This window comes from Ornithorhynchus anatinus, chromosome 8 (assembly GCF_004115215.2).
Source record: "Ornithorhynchus anatinus isolate Pmale09 chromosome 8, mOrnAna1.pri.v4, whole genome shotgun sequence".
Classification (NCBI taxonomy): Eukaryota; Metazoa; Chordata; class Mammalia; order Monotremata; family Ornithorhynchidae; genus Ornithorhynchus; species Ornithorhynchus anatinus.
The window spans coordinates 22,620,944-22,648,701 of record NC_041735.1 but is presented as its reverse complement, the minus strand read 5'-3'; the positions used below and the strand labels follow the sequence as shown (position 1 = coordinate 22,648,701).

The 27,758-nt window shown below is 49.7% G+C and overlaps 1 protein-coding gene across 1 annotated transcript in view; it reads right to left on the bottom strand.

Annotated features, from left to right (window-relative positions):
- The window catches only part of EMILIN3 (elastin microfibril interfacer 3), a 76,705-nt gene extending 61,084 nt beyond the window's left edge, over positions 1-15,621 (bottom strand). Inside the window, exons 1-2 of the mRNA XM_039912893.1 lie at positions 15,578-15,621; positions 14,510-14,679 (exon numbers count right to left, since the gene is read on the bottom strand). Coding sequence (XP_039768827.1) covers positions 14,510-14,679; positions 15,578-15,621 — 214 coding nt within the window. The remainder of the gene's footprint in view (positions 1-14,509; positions 14,680-15,577) is intronic.
- Between the last annotated feature and the right edge of the window lie 12,137 nt (positions 15,622-27,758).

Here is a 27,758-nt window from a genome sequence, read left to right as displayed (position 1 = left end):
TTATGTAATAAGTGCTATAGGGCTGAGGATGGGGGGTGAATAAAGGGTGCAAATCCAAATACAATCCAGGTGGCTCACATTGTCTCTCCCAAAGACACTTCCAGATATGTGATATTATACCATATTAACAAAAACAGTATTCAGTAAGCACTTATTACATGCCAAGTACTGAGGTTGATACAAGGCAATCAGAGGGGACGAGCTCCTACACTCCTTGTCCCATCCGAAGCTCTTAGCCTAAAAGGCAAAGGAAATCAGGTATTTTATACCCACTTTACCAATTTTTTTATGTATGATATTTGTTAAATGCTTACTATGTACTAAGCACTGTGGTAGATACAAGGTTGGAAACAGTCCTCATCTCACGTGGGGTTCACAGTCTTAATCCCTATTTATCATGTGTTGTAACTGCGGCACAGAGAAGTTAAATGACTTGCCCAGCAGGATTAGAACCCAGGTACTTCATTCATTCATTCTTTCAATCGTATTTATTGAGCGCTTACTGTGTGCAGATCACTGTGCTAAGGGCTTGGAAAGTACCAGTTGGCAATAGATAATGACAATCCCTACCCAACAACAGGCTCAAAGTCTAGAAGGGGGAGACAGACAACAAAGCAAAACAAGTAGGCATCAATAGCATCAAAATAGATAAATAGAATTATAGATATATACACATGAATAAAATAAAGTAATGAATATGTACAAATATACACAAGTGCTGTGGGGAGGGGAAGGGGGTAGAGCAGAGGGAAGAAGTAGGGGTGATGGGGAGGGGAAGAGGAGCAGAGGAAAAAGGGGGGGTTCTCAGTCTGGAAAAGCCTCCTGGAGGAGGTAAGTTCTCAGTAGGGCTTTGAAGAGGGGAAGAGACCTCCTGACTCCCAGGACTGGACTCTTCCCACTAGGCCACGCTTGCAGAAACTGAGGCCCACAGAGTGTTCAGTGACTTGTCAGAGATTAAGTGAGCAAGATGAGTCTCCTAACTCTATTATATTGTACTCTCCCAAGCACTTAGTACAGTGCTCTTTCCCCAGCAGGCCTCCCAAACCTCGGCCACCTCTTCCCTGACACGCCTCAGTGAGCGGATCAAGGTGCTGAGAGTGCGACTGAACTAAGACCTGGAGAATTAACAATAATTGTGATATTTGTTAAGCGCTTACTATGAACCGGCCATTGTTGTAAGCCTGGCTGTACTGAGGTGTATGAGCTCACTGTGGGCAGGGAATGACACTGTTTATTGTTGGATTGTACTTTCCCAAGTGCTTAGTACAATGCTTTTCACACAGTACATGCTCAATAAACATGACTAAATGAATGAATATAAGTTAATTGGGCTGCACATAGTCCCTGCCCCACTCACACTCTAATTCTCCATCTTTACAGATGAGGGAACTGAGGCCCAGAGAAGCGAACTTGCCCAAGATCGCACAGGAAAAAAGTGGCCGAGGCAGAATTAGACCCAGGTCCTTCTGACTCCCAGGCCTGTGCTCTAACCAATAGGCAACACTGCTTCTCCTCTAGGGAAAGGTGGCCTGTCCCCAGAGAGCTCACAAGCTAATGGTGGGGTGGGGAGGTAATAATAATAATGTTGGTATTTGTTAAGCGCTTACTATGTGCAGAGCACTGTTCTAAGCGCTGGGGTAAACACAGGGGAATCAGGTTGTCCCACGTGGGGCTCACAGTCTTAATCCCCATTTTACAGATGAGGTAACTGAGGCCCAGAGAAGTTAAGTGACTTGCCCACAGTCACACAGCTGACAAGTGGAAAGAGCACGGGCTTTGGAGTCAGGGCTCATGAGTTCTAGAGGGTGTCTCCTACAACCATCTGGGCACTGGCCCAGTACCCATCCCAGACCCCCACTCTCAATGAGTCCTCTGCTCCAAAGTCTCCCTGATCTGACCCTACTGCTCCGTGGAGTAAAATGAGAAGCAGTGTGGTCTAATGGATAGAGCACAAGCTTGTGAGTCAGAAGGACCTGGGTTCTAATTTAGGCTCTAACGCTTGTTTGTTGTGTGACCTTGGGCAGGTCATTTCACTTCTCTGGGCCTCAGTTACTTCATCTGTAAAATGGGGATTAAGACTGTGAACCTCATGAGGGACTGGGATTGTGTCCAACCTGAATTATCTTGTATCTGCTCCACTGCTTAGTACAGTGCCTGGCACATAGTAAGCACTTAAATACCATTAATATGGGAGGGACTGGAGAACTGCTACTAAGCACACTGGGAAGGATCATTGCTAGCTTCCATCTGAATGCAAGGAGAGGAATTGACTTCCCTCATGTTGCAAACAGCCCTCCTTTTAAAAAATGGTATTTGTTAAACAGCTACTGTGTGTTAAACACTAGTCTAGCGCTGAGATAAACATGAGTCAATCAGGTTGGACGCAGGCCCTGTCCCACATGGGCCTTCCAATCTAAGTAGGAGGGAGAATAGGTATTGAATCCTCACTTTTTTATGGTTGAGGAAATTGAAGCACAAAGAAACGAAGTGACTTCACCAAGGTCACACAGAAGACAAGAGGTGGAGCCAAGATTAGAACCCAAGTCCTCTGACTCCCAGGCCCGTGTTCTTTCTGCACTGTTTTCCTTGATCTTGGGAGAGAGGATGCATAACCTTGAGAGAGCGTTTGGTGTCCCCAGGTCCGTAGGATGATTCTGAATTCCAGTTACCGGTCTGCCTCTAGTGATCCCTGGATGAGTCCTCTACCCATTCCTGCCTCTGTTGTCCCCTAATTAGGATGGTAGTAACTTTCATTCGTTCATCCATTCAGTCGTATTTACTGAACGCTTACTGTGTGCAGGGCACTGTACTCAATGCTTGGGAAAGTACGATATAACAATAAACAGACTCACCCCCTCCCCACAGCAGGCTTACAGTCTCTACCCGCCCACTCTCCTCCTGTTTACAGGCTGAAGGAAGGAGAGCCTTTAAGGCAGAAGAGTGCAAAACTCCTGGTGGGAGAGCAAGAGCCCCTCAGAAGAGGAATTTGGCATTGTCAGCTCCGACTAGTTTCATAAACACAGCAGCTCTTTCTGAGAGGGAGCTGTTGAGTGAACTGATTGTTTCTTGTGGAGCCAAATGCGGGCCCGAGATTTTCCAGAGTCCCTTCTCCGTTATGCCTGTGGCATTTTCCAGCTGCCGAGCCCCGGACTGAGAGTTCCTCCTGCCTCCCGGCCCCCGCTCCCTCTCCCCGCCAACTCCTGCATCCCCTCCCCTACAGGGCTGAGGGTCCTAAACTGAGGCTCTGAGCCCCACTGCGGGACTGACAGGGAAGGTCCCTTGTGCCTGCTGTCACAGTGGCACTGGCTCCTGAGTGCTCAGTGCTTGGGTTTCTAAGAGCCTGGGGAGAGGACCCAAGTTCTCAGCCCCGGAGGCATCGGTCATAATAATAGTTATGGTATCTGTTAAGTACTTACTATGTGTCAAGCACTGTTCTAAGTCCTGGGGTAGTTACAAGTTAATCAAGCTGGACACAGTCCCTGTCCCACATGGGGCTCACAGTCTTAATTCCCATTTTACAGATGAGGGAACTAATGCACAGAGAATAAAGTGACTTGCCCAAGGTCACACAGAAGTCATGTGGTGGAGCCAGGACTAGAACCCAGGTGCTTCTAAATCCCAGGCCTGTACTAGAATGCTCTGGTTCCCCCGACTTCACCCTGGGAATGCTCAGGTATTTACGGTAATTACGGTATTTATTAAGTGTTCACTATGTGCCAAGCACTGTTTTAAGCACTGGGGTAAATACAAATCATTCAGATTAGACACAGTCCCTATCCCACGTGGGGCTCACAGTCTTAATCCCCATTTTACAGATGAGGTACTGAATCATAGTGTAGGTAGGTGGCTTACCCAAGACCCCACAGCAGACAACTGGTTGAGTGGGAATTAGAACTCAGTTCCTTCTGACTTCCAGACCCGGGTTTTATCCACTAGGGCCCTGCCCTCAGGTTTCCAGCCCCGTGGCTGGCTTGCCCATCCACCCAAACATGGGAGAGCTTGATTGTCCCAGAAGGCTTTAGGGCTGGCCCAAGGCACTGAGCGGGGAATCCCACTTCTCTCTTCTCTCTGTCAGCCCGTAGGCCTCAGCTGGGTCCCCTGACCCAGGATTATGGGTGAGGGTTGAGCAGGGAGAAAGAGTTGGGGCCGGTGCCAACTGGAGGATCTCTGTCCTCATCCCTCCTCTGCCCCTCGGGTTCTCCTTCCCTCCTGGCTTGGGAGGCTTCCCTGCAACATTCTTGTTACCCTGGTGATCGGGCATTGAAGGTGGGAGACTCCTCCCTGGTGCATGGTTCCACCCCTGAACCTTCTTCCTCCCAGCAGGCTGAACCTTGGAGCTGGAAACATTTGTTCTGGGAGTCGGTTTGGTCCTGAACAGAGCGGGTTTGCCACTTGCCAGGTGGGGAAAGGGCCTCTAAGGTCGGGGGCCGAGGGCAAGCTCCCATTTCATCTTATTCCAGGGACCACCAAGATGTGGACGCCTCTTGTCCTGGCCAAGAGTCCTAGACTCTCAGGTCCTGTAAGCATTGGCCTCAACTCTCCCAAGTTAGTGGGCAGACTCTGACAGGACCATGGAGCTTTCATCCATCCATCCATCCATCCATCCATCCATCCATCCATCCATCCATCCAATCGTATTTATAGAGTCCTTACTGTGTGCAGAGCATTGGACTAAGTTCTTGGGAGAGTACACTATAATGATAAACAGACTCATTTCCTACCCGCAGTGATTTTGGAATCGAAAGGGGGAGACAATATAAGTAAATAAAATTACAGATAGATATATAAGTGCTGTGGGGCTGGAAGGGGGGATAATTAAAGGGAGTAAGTCAGGGTGACGGAGAAGCGGGTGGGAGAAGAGAAAAGGAGAGCTTCATCAGGGAAGTCCTCTTGGAGGAGACGTGCCTTCAGTAAAGGTTTGAAGGTGGGGGAGAGTCGTTGTCTGTCGGATTTGAGGAGGGAGGGTGTTCTAGGCCAGAGGGAGGACATGGGCGAGGGGTCGATGGTGATACAGGATGGTGATGATGTAGGCAGGGAAGCAGGCAGGCAGACCGGCAGGGTGGTTAGAAGACGGGGGGTGGGGTGGGGAGATGTAGGATTGTATAATTAGTTTTCTCTGGAAAGACTCTTTTCCCCCTCCTGGCAGCCCCAAATTGGTCCCTCACGTCCACCCAGTCCCTTCCCCAGCCCCCTTCCGGCCCTCTCCCCGCCTCCCCCCGCCCCCTCAACTCTAGCACATTTTGATCCAGCCTGGAATTTTAGCTTATACAGGCGCAGAATAAACTTTTAACAAGCACCATATTTCTGGCAGTGCTGGCCACATTTAATGTATGGATTGGCTTTAGAGGAAAAGGAAAGAAAGAAAGGAAGAAAAAAAACCCCTTCAACTTCATCTCTGCTTGGCAAGCCTTTCTCTGCCACGGGGATCTGTGGATTTGAACGTGCCAGCTCTTCCTCTTGGGGGGGCCCTCATAAGCGGCCCCCGACGCCATTAGAGATCTGGTAGGTCAAAAGCCAGTCTATAAAAGGTCACTGGCCAAACGGCAAGTGCCCACAAGACCAGGGCTGGGGAGAGGTCAGCCTCTCAGCCTTACAATAAAGGGATGAAATCTGCCTTTCTAGCTGGTGGCCTGAACATTTCCATGAGAGTGGAGATGGGTTTTTTTGTTTTTTTTCAGGGAGTCCAGGGTGGAAAAGGGAAGGTCTGCGGGTAATAATAATTATAGTACTTGTTTAGCGTGACTATGTGCCAAGTACTAGTCTAAGCCCTGGGGTAGATGCAAATGAATCAGGTTGGACACAATCTCTGTCCCACATGGGGCTCACACCCTTAATCCACATTTTACAGTTGAGGTAACTGAGGCCCTGAGAAATGAAGTGACTTGCCGAAGGTCACACAGCAGACATGTGGCAAAGCCAGGATTAGAACCCAAGTCCTGCTGACTCCCGGGCTCATGCCCTTATCCACTAAGCCACACTGCTTCACGCTGCAGGATGTGATGGCCACACATCCAGGGTTAGGTTGTCCACAGACACCAGACAGGGAGATGCAGTGTGGGGTGGTGGAAGGGAGCCAGCTGAGTCAAACAATGGTATTTATCGAGCACTTACTGTGTGCCAAGCCCTGTACTAAGCACTTGAAAGAGTACAGTGCAACAGAGTTGTTAGATATGATCTCTGACCTCAAGGAGCCTATAGTCTAGAGAAAGTTCAAACTATAACCAATCAATCAACGCTATTTATCGAGTGCTTACCGTGTGCCAAGTAGTGTACTAACTGGTTGGCAGAATACAGCAGAATAGAGATGATAGACAAGTTCCCTGACCACAAGGAGCTTACAGGATTTGAGTCCAAGCTCCACCACCAACCAGCCAGGTGACCTTAGGCATTTTTATCATTGTATTTTTATTGTATTTGCTAAACACTTACTATGTGTCAAGCCCTGGTCTCAGTGCTGGGGTAGATACAAGTTAATCAGGTTGGACACAGTCCCTGTCCCACATGGGGTCCAAAGTCTAAATAGGAGTGAGAAAGGTATCGAATCCCCATTTTGCAGTTGATGAAATTGTGACACAGAGAAGTTAAGTAATTTGCCCAAGGTCACACAGCAGGCAAGTGGCAGAGCTGGGATTAGAATCCAGGTCCTCTGTCTCCCAGGCTTATGCTCCTTCCACTAGGCCACGTTGCTTCTCGGGCATGACCTTAAACATGTCCCTTAGCCTTTCTGAATCCCAGCTCCCTCATCTGCAAAATAGGGATAACAATACCTGCTAATCCACCTCCCTCAGAGGGTTGTCATGAGGGCAAAAATGAGCTGACGGATGAGAGTACTTCAAGAATAAAAGCCCTAGAACCAAACTATTCTTATTATAATAGGTGATGTCAAATGGGTTACAGGGCATGCAGGGCAAGAATGATGTCACACATGCCATTTTGTGGAAGTGTGCTCTGTTCATGCCATCCTAGAGCACCGGTCCGGGGGGGGGGGGGGTCTCCTCAGCCCCCCCGAGGCTTCGAAGCCTCTAGGTTTCCCCCAGGTCAGCATGAGATCTAGGGCCTTGTCCAGACCGTGCAGCTCAGCAGCAGCCACAGTGATAGGAGACTGGATGCTAAAAATAAAGCCCTGGACATTCAGGGAAGCATGACAGCCAACTCTGTCTTGTTATGTGCTCCCAAGTGCTTAGTTCAGTACTCTGCACACAGTAAGATCTCAACATGAAACGGTGTGGTCAAATGGATAGAGCATGGACCTGGGAGCCAGAAGGTCCTGAATTCTAATCCCAGTTCTGCCAATTGTCTGCTCTTCCTCTCCCTTCCCTGCTCTTTTTCCTCCTATTCCTCCTCCGCCGCCTCCTTCTCCTTCCTTCTGTACTTCACGTCGGGTCACGGTGCCATTGTTCCCACAGTCCCTGATGCCCATAAGGGGAAACTCTTTTGGCCCTGGCAAAATTGCAGCCTAGCTGAAGCATGGCCCAGCTCACAGCTTCCCAAATTCCCAGCTCCCAGCGCCCACCGGCCTCGGGAATGTTGCTCCAGAGCTGTTGCTGCCTCCTTCTGCGGGGGGTCCCGGGAACCCCAGGACCTTCCCAGAGGCCTGCCTTTCCCAGGAGACTCCCCAGTTCCTGAGGAACCTGGTCTTTTTTTGTTTTTTATACTTGTTAAGCACTTAATTATAATAATTACAGAATACATCAATAATAAATAATGTTGGTATTTGTTAAGCGCTTACTATGTGCAGAGCACTGTTCTAAGCGCTGGGGTAGATACAGGGTGATCAGGTTGTCCCACGTGAAGCTCACAATTAATCCCCATTTTACAGTTGAGGTAACCGAGGCACAGAGAAGTGAAGTGACTTGCCCACAGTCACACAGCTGACGAGTGGCAGAGCTGGGATTCGAACCCATGACCTCTGACTCCCAAGCCTGGGCTCTTTCCACTGAGCCACGCTGCTTCTCATGGCCTTCCCGCTTTCCCACCCCCTCACCAGCAGCACTGAGCTGCCCCGGCCCAACCACTCCCACCTCCTGGCTCACCCAACCCATGTGGAGAACATTCACATCTTCTGGGGAACAAACAGACCCCATCCCCTCCACAATTAGCCAGAACAGCCCTCTCCCCCTGGGGGGCCTCTTCCCTGACAATTGGGAAGCCAGAGGGGAGGAAGCTGTGAAAAATGAGTTCCAAATTGCCCAGGAACACAGTGAATCTAGGCCTCCCCTTTCCACCCTCCCTCCCTCCCTTGGGAACCTGGCTGGACGAAGGATTCCTGACCATGTGACCCCATTGCTGGATCAGAGGATCTCAGAGTTCCCCATCTGAAAGGGGCAGCGGACTCCCCTGTTCTCCAGTTGCAGATCTGGTGCTCACCTGCTCTATGGCACGAGAGGTGATCGGGGACCACAAAAACTGGGCATCGGCAAGAAGGGGCAAGAGAGAACCAGTAGGATAGGGCAGGGAGGGGCAGGGGGGTTCGGAGACCCAGTGATTCAGGAAGAGGCTCGCCCCCTCTTCCCCCTCCCCCAGTCTTTCTGCTGGGGATCGCTCAGGTCTCATTGGAGAATGGGAACGGGGGAGGCCGAGTGCCCCAAAAGCTGCAAGCAGAGTGGCCTGGTGGATAGAGCACAGACCTGGGAGTCAGAAGACCTGGGTTTTAATCCTGGCTCTGCCACTTGTCTGCTGTGGGACCTTGGGTAAGTCATTTCACATCTCAGTGCCTCAGCTACCTGTAAAATGGGAATTATGACTGTGTCCAACCTGATTAGCTTGGGTCTACCCGGCGCTTAGAATAGTCCCTGGTGCATAGTAAGTGCTTAACAAACTGTATAAAAAACCAGCATTGGCATCATCCTCACAACTGGACAGCTGGACACCCACAGGCACAAAACCCCAACTCCCCTCCCCCAGAGGAGTGGCCGGTGCTGAAAGAGCTGCCCTGCTTGCCAACTCGGAAGAGGCGGAGGTTGCAACAGGGAAGGGCACAATACTCGTATTTCTTCCCCAGTCTGGTGGCCAACGGCTCCTTCCTCATCACTTGGCTTCCTTGGCCTCTGACAAGGCAGCTTTGGCCACTGGACCTGCCCCCAGAAGGCCTCAACGGGAGGGAGACTGGGAGCCACCAGGGTCAATGGGGAAAGGAGGAGAGAGGCTTCCCCTACCAGGGAGACCTCAGGCACTCCTGGGCAGACCAGCAAGAGCTAGACTCTCCAGCTCTTCCACTCCTTCCATCTCCTCCATCTTCCTTCCTTGTCTCTCTCCCCCTCCATGTCTCTCTCCCCCTGCCCTTCTCCATCTTCCTCTATTCCCCTCCCACTCCTCTCCCCTCCTCTGTCTCCCCACCTCCTCTTTCCTTTCCTGCCCCCACCCCTCCACGCCGCTTGCCACCCTCCACCTCCCTTGGCCTCCTGCCCTTCCCTAAATCCTCCGGGGCAGCTGCCCACCCCTACAGGCAGACACCAGGAGAGTGCCCCAGTTGCTGCCCGCCTGAAGCCCAGAACTGGGATGCTTCCTGGTTGATTGATTCAGAGGTCGTGGCTTCCCCTCCTGGTTCCATCTGGCAGAGAGCAGCTCCTGGAACTCAGGCCCACCCTGGGGGCATTTAACGGCTGACATCGCCTGACCCCCCCCCCCCACAACCCTGGTCAAGTACTGTTCCCGGCCGTCTCCCCAGTCCTCCTTCTGCAAAATGCAAGCTGGAAGGAGGGTGCAGTGACTGGGAGAGGAATCAACCACGGATTAGGTCCGCCCTAGCCCCAGCCCCCTAGCCCCAGCCCCAGGGAGCTGGTGCACACATGCCTTGGGGCCCTTGGCAAGGGGATAGAAGGAGAGAATAGATCTTCCCCACTTGCCCCTCTGCACTCTGAGAGCCACTGCCAGCCTGCATGGTCCTGTAGACCCTGGGTGCACCCAGGTTAGGGGGCACAGCAGAACCTCCAGGACTTGAGACTCGGCAAGAACTGTGTATACCTAAGGATGAGGGGCAATGAAGCATCTGGGGGAGTGGGGTGTGTTTGGGGGGGAACCAAAGCTGAGGGGCAGCACGACATGCGAGGGCAGAGGAACCAAGGCTGAGAGCCGGAGCGGCATTTGGCAGGGGGAAACTGAGACTGAGGGATGCTGCAGTCTGCAGGGGGAACCAAGGCTGAGTGAGATTATAGTAGTCGGGGGAACCAAGGCTGAGGGGCATTTACAGCATGCAGTGGGATCTAAGCCTGATGGACATTGCAGTATGCAGGAACCAAGGCTGAGGGGCATTAGAGTTTGCAGTGGGAATCAAGGCTGAGGGATACTGTAGTCTTCAGGGGAAACCAAGGCTGAGGGGCATTATAACATGCAGAGGAGTCCAATGCTGAGGGCCACTGAAGTATGCAGGGGGAACCAAGATTGAGAGGACGCTGCAGTTTCCAGGTTAGAGAAGAGGATCTCCCATTCGAATTGGGCAGATTACACTACCAGGTGGCCACAATCCTCTTCTTTCCGGTTTGCCTTCAGTTGGAAGCAAGAACCCCAGGACTGACAGTCACCCGTAGCTCCCAGGCCCCAGAAGTGAGCCCAGGCAATTGAAAGAGATCCTCAGAGGAAGGTGTGTTGTACCTGGAGGTGTGACGGCATTAGTGGAAAACCCTAGGCCTGAATCCCCGGCTCTGATTCCCATCTGCCACTGTGGACTCAGTTCTGACTTCCTGCTGAATCCAGAGGGTCCCAAGGAAGCACTTCCCAAAATACCGATCCCAGTGGGCCAGAACCAAAATCAAGGAAAATGAGAAGGAGGAGGAGGAAGAGGAGAAGGATTTGGAAGAGGAGGAAGAAAAAGAGAAGGAAGAGGAGGTGGAGGAGAGGATATTGTATTCCTTCAATCATATTTGAGTGCTTACTGCATGCAAAACATTGTACTAAGCACTTACTCGTACTTTCGCAAGTGCTTAGTACAGTGCTCTACACATAGTAAGCATTCAATAAATGCGATCGATTGATTGATTGGTGGAGGTGGAGGCGGCAATGCACCTCTTTCGGTCTCAGAGCTCCAAACACGGCCTTTTCAGGGCTGGCGGCTGGCACCCGTCCTCGCTGGACCGTCTCCCTGCATCCAAGCTGCACATCTGGAAACTGGCTGCACTAAAACAAACCCCATTATATAACGGTTGACATCTGGAACCTTTCACCACTACATTTTCAGAAAAAAAAAACTGCTTTTGATAGGATTTCTGTGAAGAATGTGGCGGCAGCAGAACCTGCACCCTGGTCCTCTGGGGATCCTGCCGGTGGCCCCACATGACCCCCCGCTGCCGGACTCTGGCCCGTTTTCAGGGGGTTTTGCTGTAGCCGAACCAAGTTCTGGGACGACAGGGAGGGAGAAGCCCTGACTGGCCTTTTGAGGAAAGGAGAGGGAGAAACCCTCGGGAAAGGCATCCAAGTTTGGGGTGAGTGGGTGCAGTGACTGGGGGGCGGCCGGGGGGGTGGGGCGCGGCGGGGAGAGTTTGGAAGCCTGGAATTGGGCCTGGGTTTTGGGGTGGATTGAAGCGAAAAGAGTATACCCTGACGGAGGCCTGGGGTAGCAGAGATTCTCTCCTCATCTCAACCTGGTTCTAATCTCTGCCACTTGTCTGCTGTGTGACCTTGAGAAAGTCACTTAAATTCTCTGGGTCTCAGTTTCCTCATCTGTAAAATGGGGATTCAATACCTATTCTCCCTTCCAACTTACACTGCGAGCCCCATATGGGACAGGGACTGTCTGACCTGATTATCTTGTATCTACTCCAGTGCTTAGTATACTGCTTGGCATATAATAATTGCTTAACAAATGCTACTCTTCTTGTCTTTCTCCTTCTACTTCCTTCTTTCTTTCTCCTCCTCCTTCCACCTTCTTCTTCGTTCTTATTCTTTCTTTTCTTCATATTCTCCATCTAACTGCGCATTAACTTCTCCCTCCCTGCGACCAAATACTCCTCAATTTAAAAGGGGATAATAATCTTTTTCTCTTCCTCAGAGTAGCTGTAGTCATGATATTTGTGAAGCACCGTCTTTGCGCAAAGCACTGAACTAATCCTGGGGAAAAAAGTACCCCGATAAGAAATAGGCAGGCTCCCTGGTCCTTGAGGGTTCATAACCTAAGAATAAGGAGAGAAGGGGAAAAAAAAGATGAAACTATAGAAGTAAATAATAAAGTTTAAAAGAACAGAAAAACACCATAAAATCCAAGAACAAGAATAAATACCATAGGAGTTACAGAGTCCCGTGACTGTGCCTTGCTTCTCAAGCCCGTGGCAGGGCTGCTCAGAGTCCAATAGTTACCGCAGTCACTGCCAGCCTTAAGATACTCAACATTTAGAAGGCCTCAGGCTGCTGCTTCATCCTCACTCTTGTTGCGTTGTGGGAAGCAGGACGGGGCCTGAAGGTGAGGGGAGATACCTGCCGGGGGGTGGGGGGCTCCTCCTGGCTGCCTCCCACTTCCCAGAACAGAGAAGCAGCATGGACTAGTGGTTAGAGTACGGCTGAGAGGCAGAAGGACCTGTGTTCTAATCCCTGCTCCGCCACTTGTCTGTTTGGGTAAGTCACTTCACTTCTTTGGGCCGCAGTTCCCTCATCTGTAAAATGGGGTAAAAACTGAGAGCCCCATGTGAGACCGGGACTGTGTCCAATCTGATTAACTTGTACTTATTCCAGTGTTTAGAAGAGTGCTTGGCACATAGTAAGTGCTGCCTAGCAAGTACCATAATTGTTAATATCCCTGTCCAACTTTATTTACTGGCATCAACCCCAGCACTTAGTACAGTGACTGGCACATGGTAAGCGCTTAACAGATACAATGTTAAAAAGTGTGCTCAGTACACAGTAAATGCTCAGTAAATGCCATTGATTGATTGACTGACTGGTGCTACTAAGAGTAAACCATCAGACCTCCTAGTCGGGGCTTGGGAAAAGTTCTTCTGGGAGATGTTGGAGGCTAAACTGGGGGCTTGGGCTGAGCTTGGTCATTATTCTTGAGTCTGTTCTCAAACAGCAACTCTGTGAGCGGTAGTATGAGAGGCAGAAATGGAATCAGATATACATTGGACTGAAATGGAAAGTAGTTTAATAATAATAATAATAATAATGGCCCTTGTTAAGTGCTTGCTATGTGCCAAGCACTGTTCTATGTGCTGTGGTAGATACACGGCTATCAGGTTGTCCCAAGTGGGGCTCACAGTCTTAATCCCCATTTTACAGATGCGGTAACTGAGGCACAGAGATATTAAGTTACTTGCCCGAAGTCACACAACTGACAAGAGGCAGAGCCGGGATTAGAAACCACGACCTCTGACTTCCAAGTCTGAGCTCTTTCCACTAAGCCACACTGCTTCTCAAAGAGAAAAGTGGGAACCCTGAAGGAACTGGGTGATTGGCTGTGCATAATCAATCAATGGTATTTGCTGAGCGCTTACGCTGGACAGACCACTGTGTGCAAGGACTTGAAAAGTGTCTCCCTCAGGAGTCAGAGCAAAAGTCCATCCATATTCAAATGTTCAATCAGTCGACCGATCAGTGGTATTTATTGAGTGTTTACAATGTGCAGAACACTGTAGTAAGTTCTTGGGAGAGTACAATACAATAGAGTTTGTTCCTACAACAAGCTTATGCTCAAGTTTATGCTCAAATTCCCTGTAAGGCGGAAGCATTATAGCCCAGGGGTAAATTCATATTATAATACACCCCCGGTGCCCAACGCTCTTCACATACACATTTCTTCCAACCCTGAGTCATGCTGCATCCAAGCGGGATCATGCTGTCTGAAAAACGTTTCCAAATTCCTCCACAGCTTCTAGTCAAAGTCTATAGTGAGGAGCCATGTCACAGCAAAATGGAGTGAATTCAGGCTCCAACAGTGTCCTCACGATGCTTGGAGGAATGGGGTAATGGTTGCCCTCTGGATGTCAGTCAGTCAGTAGTATTTATTGAGCATTTACTGTGTGTAGAGCACTGAACTAAGTATTGGGAGAGTACGATATAAAAATAGACACATTCCCTGCCCATAACTAGCTTTCAGTCTAGAAGGGAAGACACACATTAATATAAATAAGCAAATTACAGATATAATAAAATGGTATTTGTTAAGCACTTACTATAAGCCAGACACTGAACTAAGCGCTGGGGTGAATACAAGCAAATCAGGTTGGACACAGTCCCCTCTCCCACGTGGGGGCTCACAGTCTCAATCCCTATTTTCCAGATGAGGTAACTGAGGCACAGAGAAGTTAAGTGACTTGCCCAAGGCCACACAGCAGACAGGAGGTGGAGAATCGGGCTGAATGTCAACAGGTCACAGGCCAGAGGCTCCAGAACCGGTGGCTCCGAACCCCACGGGACCTCGGCTCCCCAGGTCACGGTTACACGTGGCCAGCCTCGGGGCTCGGGCATGCTGCCCAGATGTACGTTTCTGTTCAATGGGGAAAGGATTGGAGCCAAACCTCCCCTCCGCCTCTGAGACATCTTCGCCTCAGACACCGAGGCGCGTCTCCTCACGAATGCAAGCCACCTGCGGCCACACGCCTGCAGATGATGTCATTTGTCCCCTCTCCAAATTGGCCCTCCTGCAGTTTCATTACTCGATTCATGAAAGATTTATCGCTGCCTCCGCTGAGTTCCACACCATTCTGGAGTTCAGAACCCGGGCTGCGGATCCGTCCCAGGTACCCATACCGTCTCCTGAGCTCCCAGGAGACCCCAGACCCTCAAATTGCCGTTGAAGCCTGAGTCAGAGAAGTTCCAGTTAGGGGGGGCAGGATTGGAGAATGTCTAAGACACTGTGCTTCTCTTAGAGACGAGGACCACTTTGCTCTCCCCATACCAATCCAGGGAGGACTGTGGGCCTGTGGGACAGTGGCTTGTGGGGCTCCTAGAGCTTGACACAGGTTGTCTGTGAGTCCACTGAGGAGGAGGGCTGGCTCCCTCCCTAGGACCCTCAGATCGGGAGGTATCTATGTTTGTGGATGTGACTGTGTTTAGTGGGTGATCTCTCCCCTGTCTTTCAAGGGGATAACCGACCCAATCCCTCAATACCTGTCTGCTCTGTGACCTGGGGAAACTCGGTTAACTTCTTTGTGCCTCAGTTAACTCATCTGTAAAATAGGGATTAGGACTGTAAACCTCATGAAGGACATGGATTATGACTCACCTGATTAGCTTGTATCTATCCCAGTGCTTAGTAAAGTGCCTGACCCTTAGTAAACACTTAACAAATACCATAAAAATACTCATGTAAATATACTTTTACTTTACTATTTCCCCATTCCCTGGTCTATTTTAATGTTTGTCTCCCCTGCTAGACTATCAGCTCCCTGTGGACATCTACCAACTCTGTTGTATTATACTTTTCCAACTCACTACAGTGTCCTGCACACAGCAAGTGCTCAACAAATGCTGTTGATTGATGGGGATTTAGACTGAGTTCCTCTAAACTGTCTATCAACTCTGTTATTCTGTTATATTGTACTCTCCCAAGAGCTTAGTACAGTGTCCTGCACTCAGTAAGTGCTCAATAAATGTGACGGATTGACCTATTTCTCTCTCTTCATTCCCTGGAGATTTTCATTCTTCCATTTACCTTTTATTGAGGCAGTGTGCTTTTTCTAGCCATTCCTGCTCCATCTTTTCAATGGGCCGTGGAAAAAAAAGGCCCCAGATATTCCTCAAGGAGCACCAGAAGTAGGAAATCTGAGCTGCATATCCCGAGTGTAAAGAAAATGACATTTCATTTGGATGGAGAGGCAAGCCGCTCAGCTGGAAGCAAGCACTAGTTTTCCCTCAGAAACTGGACAGTGGACTTCCCAAGCTTAGAACCCAGTCCAAATGACCCATTTAATGTTTCTTGCTCAGGAGGCAGTTGAGACAGCCCCTCTGTCCTCAGCTGCTTTGGGAAGCGAAGACCTTGGTGGGAGCCTTGGGAGTCAGGAAGACCCAGTGTTTCTCTTCCATTTTCAGAGAGGGGGATGACAGTGGGATCACTGGAGGAGAAGGCAGGGGCTCTGAGGGTTGCAAACATACAACTTGGGCCGTTGCTTCTTGAGTCAGCAATTGAGCTTCTCTTAACCCTACTAATATGCCTGCTGCTGCTTGAGATGGCAATTGAGCACCTCTTTACCTCTTTATGGTATTTGTTAAGTGTTTACCATGTGCCAGGCACTGTACGAAGCGCTGGGGTGGATACAAGCAAATCGGGTTGGACACCTTCCCTGTCCCACGTGGGACTCACAGTCTCAATCCCCATTTTACAGATGAGGGATCTGAGGCACAGAGAAGTGAAGTGACTTGCCCAGGGTCACACAGCAGACAAGTGGCGGAGCCGGGATCAGAACCCATGACCTTTTAACTCACAGGCTCAGGCTCTATCCAATAAGCTGAACTCCTTCCCGGCCGCTGTTGTTCGAGATGGCAGTTGAGCACCGCTTGACCCTATCAACATGGCCACCGCTTGGGACATTTTGAAGTTGGCATACAAAACAGACTTTCCCAAAATGGCCATCGCACATTGATCTGCGGTCCCTGCTGCCTGACATCGCCACTCCCGCTCTCTCGGACTCTGCCGAAGCCTGGTGCCCATTTTAAATTTCTCTACTGTGTGAAGGAGAGAGAAACCCATGGTAGAGCAGGTGGAAGGGGCCGTGTGCTTGGAGCTCAGCTCTATCCCCTTGCCCTACCTTCTTTCCCCTCCCCTAATAATAATGGCATTTGTTAAGTGTTTACTATGTGCCAAGCACTGTTCTAAGTGCTGGGGTAGTTGAGAAAAGACTCTAAAAAGCCCAGCCGGGTAGGCTCTTCTTTCCATAATGAGAAGCAGCACAGCCTAGTGGATAGAGCTCGGGTCTGAGAGTCAGAAGGTCATGGATTCTAATTCCGGCTCCACCACTTGTCTGCTGTGTGATCTCAGGCAAATCACTTCACTTTTCTGAATTTCAGTTACCTCATCTGCAAAATGGGGATTAAGACTGTGAGCCCCAGGTGGGGCAGGGACTCTGTCCAACCCAATTTACTTGTACCCACCCCCGTGCTTAGGACTGTGCCTGGCACATAGCGCCTAGCAGATACCGAAATTATTATTATCATTGTTATTATTATTATTCTCTGGACTTCAGTTACCTCATCTACAAAATGGAGATTAAGACTTTGAGCCCTCTGTGGGACCAGAACTGTGTCCAACCTGATTACCTCATATCCACTCCAGAGTTTAATAACAATATTCGTATTTGTCAAGTGCTTACTATGTGCAGAGCACTGTTCTAAGCGCTGGGGGAGATACAGGGTAGTCAGGTCATCCCACGTGAGGCTCACAGTTAATCCCCATTTTACAGATGAGGTAACTGAGGCACAGAGAAGTTAAGCGACTTGCCCACAGTCACACAGCTGCCAAGTGGCAGAGCCGGGAGTCAAACCCATGACCTCTGACTCCGAAGCCCAGGCTCTTTCCACTGAGCCATACTGCTTCCCTAGAACAGTGCTTGGCACATAGTAAGTGCTTAACAAATACCATAATTATTATTATCAATTATTATTATTCTCACCTAGATGAAAAGCTGGAATGGGGCTGTTCTTGCGGAGATGGGGCTGTTTTGGGGGAGAAGGGGCAGTTTTGGGGGATAACTGCATCATGGCCCCGGAAGCTGTCCGGCTGCAGAGGACAGTAACGGGAAGAACAAAAAACCCTCTCCCTGCCCCCCCCGACTCACTCGCAGAATCACCCTACTTCTGACACTTAATCCAAACCATCTCCTCACATTATAGGCTGCCTGAGTTGGGGACAGATGCTCAGGACCTTCAAATTAAAGTCAATCTGCAAGCCAAGGGTAGGCCTCTTCCCTGGCCTAAATCAAACAACACGACTCCAAGTTTCATTCCAACGACTTCCTAGGGAAGCCATGTTTGTTTGATCAAGAGGCCTCTTGCTCCATCTGTCCTGCAGAACTCTTCGCTGCCTCTCATTCCACCTCGGCGGCCCACGGCCTTGAGGGTTGTTCTAACGCTAGTTCTACTCTCCCGTCGCCCTTTTCTCCGAAGTGTGGGAGCTCATCTGTAAAATGGGAATTAAGACCTGGACTGTGTCCAAACTTGTAGCTACCCTGGTGCTTAGTACAGTATCTGACACAAAGTAAGCTCTTAACAAATACCATGAAGAAAAAGAATGCCCTACCTTGGCAAGTGGTCCCTACCTTGAGAAAGCCCAGGTTCTGGCTCTGGAGCCCAGGGCCAGGTGACTCTAGGGGGCCTGGCCTTCACCCATCTCAGCTCACCAGGTCTCAGCCCACAGGACCATCCCAAGGGAGTTTGTGGTCCTTGCCAGCCTGGACCTAGTACCATTCGGGCAATTAGCCTCCTGGTTGTCCCTTCCTATTGCTCACTTCTCCCAGGAGAGAGAGACAGAGAAAGAAGAGGGAAATAATAACTGTGCTACTTTTTAAGCACTTACTATATGTCAAGCAGTGTGCTAAGCACTGGGGTTGATACAAGATAAAAAAAAGTCCCACATGAGACTCAAAGTCTAAGTAAGAGAAAGAACAAGTAGTGAATTCCCATTTTGCAGATAAGGGAACTGAAGCCCAGAGAAGTTATGTGAGTAGCCCAAGGTCACGCAGCAGGTGAATGGAGGAGCTGAGATTAGAACTCAGGTCTCCTGACTCCTAGGAAAGGAAAGGTGGGCTTAGTAAGGGAAGGCCTCTTGGAGGAGTTGTGCCTTCAATAAGGATTTGAAGGTGGAGAAAGAATGCCTACCAGCTCTGTTATATTGTACCTTCCCAAGCACTTAGTACAGTGCTCTGCACACATAGAGCACTCAGTAAATGAGATTGATTTATTGATTGGTAATGTAAGATGATGCTACATATGTCATCCTTGGATAGTGGGTAATTTGAGAGTATCCAAGATTCCAGCCCTCTCCCTTTCCCCAGAGCTGCATCTTCACTCTTGGTCTGCCCTTCATCACCCTCTGACTCATCATCATCATCATCCTCAGCAGTGGTATTTACTGAGCGCTTACTGTGTGCAGACCACTGCATTAAGGACCTGGGAGAGTACAATACAACAGAGTAGGTAGACACGTTCTCTGCTCACAAGGAGTTAACAGACTAGAGGACTCCACCTTTCCCTCTCTTCCTCTTTAGCCCACAGGCTTTTTCTCTTCAATGTTCTCTAAGAATCTGGAGAGGCAATCTAGGGGCCTAGGGCCAGGGGAGTGGGGTCTCTCTGCCCCTTCAATTTCCCTGACGATGGGCATGTTTGTGAGCTTCAGGGGCCTTAAAGGATGATGCTGCCCAGAGGTATTTTCATTGTCTAGCTTTTCTACCTTTAAAAGGAAGCAGCATGACATAATAATAATAATAGTATTTGTTGAGTTCTTACTTTGTGCCAGGCTAGGGTGGATACAAGCAAATCGGGTTAGACCCAGTCCCTGTCCCACATGGAGCTCACAGTCTCAATCCCCATTTTACAGATGAGGTAACTGAAATGATGTGATGTGCCCAAGGTCACACAGCAGACAAGTGGCAGAGCCAGGATTAGAACCCATGACCTTCTCACTCTCAGGCCCATGCTCCAACCACTACTCTATGCTCCCCACCCCTGACTCCACCATCCCCACGGCCACCACCCCCCACCCCACCTCAAGGACTTGAGGAGGAAGAGACAGAGAGCGGAGATTCCCCAACGCAGAGCTGCCGTCTGTTTCCGTTTCCTCCTTTGGAGAGGCATCCTGGGACCCTCAGGCCAGCTGCTACCAGGCCCGTAAACAAAGGCGCTTTCTTCCCAGGGACCTCTCCCTGCTTTGCCCCACTGCATACCTCCAGTTTTTCCTTTTTATTTGCCGGTCCAAAGCCTCGGATGAATGGAGCGGGCCCCGGGCCAAGCCCCGTGAAGCGGTCCAAGCAGAGAGTCGGGCCACAGGAAAGAGAAGGTCTGGAGGAGGCCGGCCTCTGTACTGAGGATCCAGGATCCCAGGGCCGAATTGGATTTCTTTCTCCACCTTCAAATCCTTATTGAAGGCACAACTCCTCCAAGAGGTCTTCCCTTACTAAGCCCACCTTTCCTTTTCTCCCACTCCCTCGGCATCGCCTTGATTTGCTGTCTTTATTCTTCCCCCCTCCAAGGTCCACAGCACTTATGTCCATATCTGTATTTATTTATATTAATATCGGTCTTATCGTCAGGGAAGCAGCACGGTATAGTGGAAAAAGCACGCCGCTTGGGAATCAGAAGATGTGGGTTCTAGTCCCGGCTCTGCCACATGTCTGCTGTGTGACCTCGGGCAAGTCACTTCACTTCTCTGGGCCTCATTTACCTCATCTGTAAAATGTAAAATGTGAGCCCCAGGTGGGACAGGGACCGTGTCCAACTCGATTACCTTGAATCTACCCCAGTGCTTAGAACAGTGCTTGGCACATAGTAAGCACATAACAAATACAAATGTGTCTGTAATGTTGTTATATTTTGCTCTCCCACACATTTAGTACGTACTCTGGACACAGTAAGCACTCAATAAATAAGATTGACTGGCCGATTGCTCACTTTAAGTAGTGAGGGGATCTGGTTCCCTGAAAAGGCTCATTTTCAAACCAAGATAGCAAAGACTGACCCATCACCCCCATTATGGGCACATTTCTCGCAGGGCTCACTGCACTTGGATTTGTACCCCTTATTTATTTATTTTTATCGTATTGATTAAGTGCTTACCATAGTCAAACACTGTTCTAAGCACTTGGGTAGGTTCAGGTCAGTTAGGTTGGACAGAGTCCCTGTCTCTCATCGGGCTCACATTCTAAGTAGGAGGGAGAACAGGTATCGAATCCTCATTTTAGAGTTGAGGAAATTGAGGCACAGAAAAGGGTTCCCCAGGATCACACAGCAAGCTATTGGGAGAGCCGGGATTAGAACCCAGGTCCTCTGACTCCCAGGCCTCTGCTCTTTCCACTAGGCCATGCTGCTTCCGCCCTCAGCCCCACAGGAATTATGTTCATATCTGTAATTTATTTTAATTCCTGTTCCCCCTTGGCAGAAATTGTCTCTACCAACTCTGTTTTATTGTACTCTTCGGAGGCCTGAGGCCTTAGTACAGTGCTCTGAACTGAGGAAATGCCCAGTAAGTGCCATTGATTGATTTCTTGCTGTGCACACAGTAAGTGCTCAATGAATACAATTGATTAATTATTTATAGTGATTATGGTATTTGTTAAATGCTTAGTATGTGTCAAGCATTGTTCTAAGTGTTGAATATTAACGTCTATCTCCCCGTTTAGACTATAAGCTGCTTGTTAGCAGGTAACATGTCTACCAACTCAAAAAAAAAAGTCTTCCTCAAGAAGTACACCCCTCACCTCCACTGCTTTCTCTCCACAAGACCTACTGTTTGTTTTAAGGTCAACTGTGCTGGACAGGCACAAGATATCCATTATCAGCCCCTGCTTTCCAATGAGTAGAAAACAAAAATGAGAATGCAAGGACTTTGAAGAGCTGGCAGGATAGTTTTCACAGCTTATGCTACTAAGGAGCCTCAAAGCCGCTTCCCTTTTTTTAAATGGCATTTGTTAAGTGCTTAAATGTGCCAGGCACTGTACTAAGGATTAGGATAAGTACTGTGAGCCCCACGTGGGACAGGGACTGTGTCCATCCCAATTTACTTGTATCCTAATTTACTTGTGTCCAACCCAATTTACCTAGTAGGGGCTTAACGAATGTCATAATAATTATTATTAGTAGATAAAAGCTAATTAGATTGAACACAGTCTGTGTCCCACATGGGGCTCACAGTCTTATATCCCATTTTACTGATGGGAACTGAAGTCCAGAGAAGTTAAGTGACTTGCCCAAGATCACACAATAGACAAGTGCCACAGCCAGGATTAGACCCAGATCCTCTGACTCCCAGGCCTGTGTTCTTTCCACTATGCCGCGTTGCTTCTGTCCTGCATAACTGTGAGTCAAAAATGGGAGTCAGAGGACCTGGGTTCTAATCCCGGCATAACTATTAAACATATTTAATAACTGCAGTATTTGTTAAGCACTTACCATGTACCAGGCACTGTACTAAATGCTGGGGTGAATACAAGCAAGTTGGGTTGGACGTAGTTCCTGTCCCACATGGGCTCACAGTCTTAAACCCCATTTTCCAGATGAGGTAACTGAGGGACAAAGAAGTGAACTGACTTGCCCAAGGTCACACGGCAGATAAGTGGCGGAGGCAGGATTAGAACCCAAGTCCTTCTGACTCTACCTCCTACCCCTTCTCTTGTTGGGCACCGAGGACTCGTGTCTGGGTGGACGGTCATGCCCCAACACCTCCGGAAGACTTTCCATGGAGGAACTTCGCTGTGGAGAACTGCGGGTGCCATGGAACTTCCTCTGGCCCCTCGGAAAAGAGGCCCGGTGGAGGTGATGGATCCAGGAGGAAATCAGTTTTCTATTTCCCTGGAGCCTGGTGATGTTCTCTTGGAGGTGGCTGTGGAATTTCACTGCTTGTACCCAATCCCGGAGAACGGGGTAGCCGAGAGCCGAGAGGAGAGGGAAGCTCTGATCCCAGGCCTGGATTCATTTGCACTTTCCAGAGTGTTTAAGACACATAGTTGGCAGGAGAGGCTTTTCTCTTGTTCCAAAACTCCCTGGACTTTGTTTATTTGTGATGTATCCCCCACCTCTTTCTGTGTCCTTCCTCCCTTTCCTCAGCCCAAGACTGCTCCCCTGCTGAGCTCCCAGCTCTCAGGCTCCTCTGCCAGCTGCCCCTTGCCTGGGAGGCTGGAAGACTGAGGATTGTTTCTTCCCAGTAATTGCTCAGGAAAAGGGGAGACCGGGGAGCAGGCAGAGATGGGAAAAGGAGAAAAAATGAGCTGGGAGCAGAATGAGTTAATAAATAAAGAGGAGGGGCTTTGAGGGATGAAAGAGGAGACTCCATGAGGGCAAGCAAATTATCAGGATAACGTAGGCACCCTAAGTCCCAGAGTATCTCAGAGGCCTTGATTATCCCAATAATTTGCTCATGTACACCTATTCCCAGTGCTGGCCTAGTGGAAAGAGCACAGGCCTAGGCGTCAGAGGACCTGGGTTCTAATCCCAGCCCTCCCACTTGTCTGCTGTGTGATCTTGGGCAAGTCACTCAGCTTCTCTGGGCCTCACTTACCTCATCGGTAAAATGAGGGTTAAAGCTATGAGCCCCATGCGGGACAAGGACTGCATCCAACCTGACTAGCTTGTATCTACAAGCAGTGCTTAGTATAGTGCCTGGCACATAGTAAGTGCTTAACAAATACCATAAGCGAACATCTCTGGAGCCTCGAGGTGTCAGTTTGTGGGGGCAGGTCTCCCCGGAGTCTCTCCATCTTTTCCCAGGGACCAGGGCCCAGACCTAGGGACCCAAAGATGTGAAGGAGAGAGGGACCTTCAGCATCCTTCCTCTCCCAGCTCCGGCGCCTTTGTCCCTGGACCACCGGGCCAAAATATTATTTCCAAGGAATGTTAAGTCCCCTTTATCCACGAATAACATTCCCCCTTGCTTGAGAACCTTTATATTAAAGAAAAACAGAAGTAGGGACATTCCATTCCAGCCAGCAAGGCCCAAGAGATGGGACAGGGAGGCCAGAGAGCTCTCTCCCACTTCGCCTAATCAAAGAAAGGCCCCCGGCTTTCAGATTCCAGGTCTGGGGTGGGGGATTGGGATAATCCATTGAAAGGGCTCCATTCCTGCCAGCTGGGAGCAGTCCCCAGATGGGAGAGGGAAATGCTTCCCCCATAGAGCAGGTGGAGGAGCTGCTGCCTCACTTTCCCCCAAGCAGTTCTGGTCCCCCCCAAGCCTGGCTACCAGTTGGTCAGCAGTTTGCTGTCATGGTTGACAAGTGGTTTTGGAGGACAGCGGGGCTACTTTGCTCCTCTAATCCCAAGATTCTCTCTGTACTTCCATCTCGTCTATCTACTGTGTAAAAGTGGAAGGGCCATTCCTTATCTCTGGGGGGCCAGAGATCAAATAGGTTGAAAGTGGTTGAAGAGCAAAGCGGTCAGGATCGTGACATGCTACCTTGATTTCTGTTTTCAGGTATTCTCAGCTCTCTCATCCCTCTGGGAAGACCATCCTTGTTCTCCCCTTCTAGACAGTGGGTAGGGAACATGTCTACCAACTCCGCTGATTTGTAGTGTCCCAAGCACTGTAAACACTCAATAAATACCACTGATTGAACTACCAACTCTGTTATACTGAACGCACGGCCCAGTGGATAGAACATAGGCCCGGGGGAAGAGAAGGACCTGGGTTCTAATCTAATCTCTGCCACCTGTTTGCTGTGTGACCTCGGGCAAGTCACTTCACTTCTCAGTGTCTGTTACCTCATCTGTAAAATGGGGATTAATATTGTGAGCCCTATGAGGGAAAGGAACTGTGTCCCAGCTGATTAGCTTGGATCAACCCCGATGCTTAGAACAGTTCTTGTAAGCACTTAACAAATATCACTATTATTATTTTTATTCTGTAAACATTCTTACAGTGCTCTGTACACAGTAATCTCTCAGTAAGTATGATCGATTGAATTACTAACTCTGTTATACTGAACTCTCCCAAGTACTTAGTACAGTGCTCTGCACACAGTAAACACTCAGTGAAAACCATTGATAGATTGACTGAAGAAAATCATGCTTTCCAGGAAGATTTCTACAACCTCTCTTCCTCCAGAAATGAAATTCCCCGGAAGGTCTGCTCTCCTAGAGCAGCACTTTGGGCGAGAAGACTGATGTGCCAGGCCTTTGTAAATAACATTGGCATTTATTCAGGGTTTCTTTGATGCCTAGCACTATGCTATGACTATCATATGCTCTCCGTTGGCTTCGAGGGTCCAGGATGTGGGTTGCCAGAACCACACTCCGGGCATCCTCTTTTCTAAAGTTCCCTGATAATGGACCAAAATACTGAAGGGGATGGAAGAGGAAGAAGAAGAAAGGAGAATGGGATGGAAAGGGAGAGGGAAAGCTATGGTCAATTACATCTGGTGCCAATTGATCCAGATTCTTCCCTGCACTTGTAGAGGGGAGGCGTGTGCCCTTCTGGAAGAGCAAATCATATTTATTGATTGCATTCCCCCGCCTTGGTTCTGGGGTTTTCACCACCCCAATCTGGGGAGAAAGTGGTTACGAGGGAGGCCACGGCAGCCAGGGCAGGAGCTGCTACAATCCCACCTTGGGGTGGATGTGCCACGCAAAGGGGGATTGCTTTCTTGTCTTAGTATCCCTCCCCCCTAACCCGACTGTTTCCTCCGCGGGGCATTGGGCAGTCTCCGCGTTTTCCACGGCCGCTACATTCCGAGCTGCACGCCCAGGCTCCGATGGAAACTCTGTTGGATTTTCCTGGCAGGCGGCCGCCAGCCTCCTCTTCCTTCTCCATGTCTTCCGCCAGGATCCGGGGTTGATGCCAGCGGGCCCGGGGCCACGTCCCCCCATCTCAGTTCGGAGACTGGGCCCACGGGTCACCGGGACCGCTGGCGGAATGAAAGTCCGAGACCGAATCGGGCCAGCGCCGCGCTCAGCAGCAGGCAGAATCCCAAGTTGCCATAGCGGGAGAAAATCCAGGATAGTTCTCTGTGGGGCTGGGGACATCTTATGTGATGTCTAAGGGGGCGTGGCCTGGTGGAAAGAGCATTGGCCTGGGAGTCAGAGGGCCTGGGTACTAATCCTGGTTCTGCCAACTGCTCGGTCAATCGCTAGCTGTGTGACCTTGGGCAAGTCACTTAGCTTCTCTGTGCCTCAGTTTCCTCAACTGTAAAATGGGGATTTGATACCTGTTCTCCCTCCCACTTCAGACTGTGGTCAGGGATTGTCTCTATTTGTTGCTGAATTGTACTTCCCAAGTGTTTAGTTCAGTACTCTGCACACAGTAAGCACTCAATAAATACGATTGAATGAATGAATGAACTGTGGAGCCCCATGCAGGACAAGGACTGTGTCCACCCTAATTAACCTGAACCTATCCCAGAGCATAAAATAGTGTTTGACACATAGTAGGTGCTTAACAAATACCATCAAACAAACAAATGAACAACAAACATGTACTAGTGGAAAGAGCACTGGGAATCGGAGGACCTGGGTTCCAATACCAGTTTCAGTAGTTGCCTGCTCTGTGGCCTTGGGCAAATCACTTCACTTCTCATTTCTCATCTGTAAAATGGAGATTAAATATCTGTTTTCCCTTCCCCATGGCCTGTGAGATAGGGAGTGTGAAACTGGGGTTATTTCCAAGATGACTGTATCAGTGCCAGAGCTGGTCTCATCATCATCATCATCATCACTATGGCATTTGTTAAGAGCTTACCGTGTTACCAAACAGTGCATTAAGTGCTGGAGTATCACTTAATCAGGTCAGAAGAAGTCCCCATCCCCTATCTTCTCCCTCTAAATAAGAGGGAGAACAGGAGGTATTGAATCCTCATTTTTTAGAGGAGGAAACTGAAGCGCAGAGAAGTCAAGTGACTTACCCAAGGTCACACAGCAGATAAATGGCAGAGCCAGGATCGGAGCCCAGATTTCCTGTCTCCTAGTCCATGTTCTTCCAAGTAGGCCACACTGCTGCACGAATGCAGCTATTATTATTATTATTATTTTGTGAAACATTTTCATCTCCACCTCTCCTGTCCTCTCTTCTTCCTTCCTCACCAAGAAAAGAAAGCCCCCAGGCCAAGCCCCCACATGCTCCTTTGACCATCCAGTCCTGATTTTGCCCTGTGCCTCTGATTCCCTGACCCCATGGCTTTGACACTCTGACCCAGGGCGGGCAGGAGTGTCCACCACAGGGGTGTGTCCACTTAATTCAGACCACTGGACCATCTGGCGTAGTCACCAGGGAAGACTCCCAGGGGTGGCCCAGGCCCAGGAGGGTGGGAGCGAGTCATGAGGAAAAACCAAGGAGCAGGGGCCGAGTCCTTATGACGTGAGTTCGTCTCGAGAAGTAGGAGGTAATTTCAGCAGGTAGAGGTGGGTTGGGAGTTAAGTTCCCTGTCCAATCAGAGCTCGGGGTTCAGGACCCCAGAAATGGAGGAAGTGGGTTACCCTCCCTCCTTCTCCTCCCCTGTTTCCCCTTCCCAAAAAACATCCCCCACCAGCATCTGGCTCGGTGGGAAGATCTCGGGCTTGGGAGTCGGAGGTCATGGGTTCGAATGCCGACTCTGCCCCGTGTCAGCTGTGTGACTGTGGGCGTCACTTCACTTCTCTGTGCCTCAGTTCCCTCATCTGTAAAATGGGGATGAAGACTGTGAGCCTCACGTGGGACAACCTCATTCCCCTGTATCTACCCCAGCGCTTAGAACAGTGCTCTGCACCTAGTCAGCGCTTAACAAATACCAACATTATTATCCAGCTCTCCTGTGGGGCAGCAGCTTGAACAACAGAGACCAGGGTCTCTCAGGAGTTCTCAGATAAAGTAGCAGTTACAGACCAGCTTTTTTTTAATGGTGTTTTTTTAAGCCCTTACTATATGCCAGGCACAGCACTAAGCACTGAGGTAGATGAAAGTTCATCAGGTTAGACAGTCTCACATGGTGCTCACGGTCTTAATCTCCATTTTGAAGATGAGGGAACTGGGACACAGAGAAGTGAAGTGACTTGTCTGAGGTCACCCAGCAGACAAGTGGCAGAGCTGGGGTTAGAACCCAGGTCCCTCCGACTCCCAAGTCAGTGCTCTACCCATTAGGCCACACTACTTCCCTGCAGCTTTCCGGTGTGACTTCCTCCCACACCCCAGCTCCAGCCCAGGATCCCACTGCCACCCTGGGTCGGGGGGT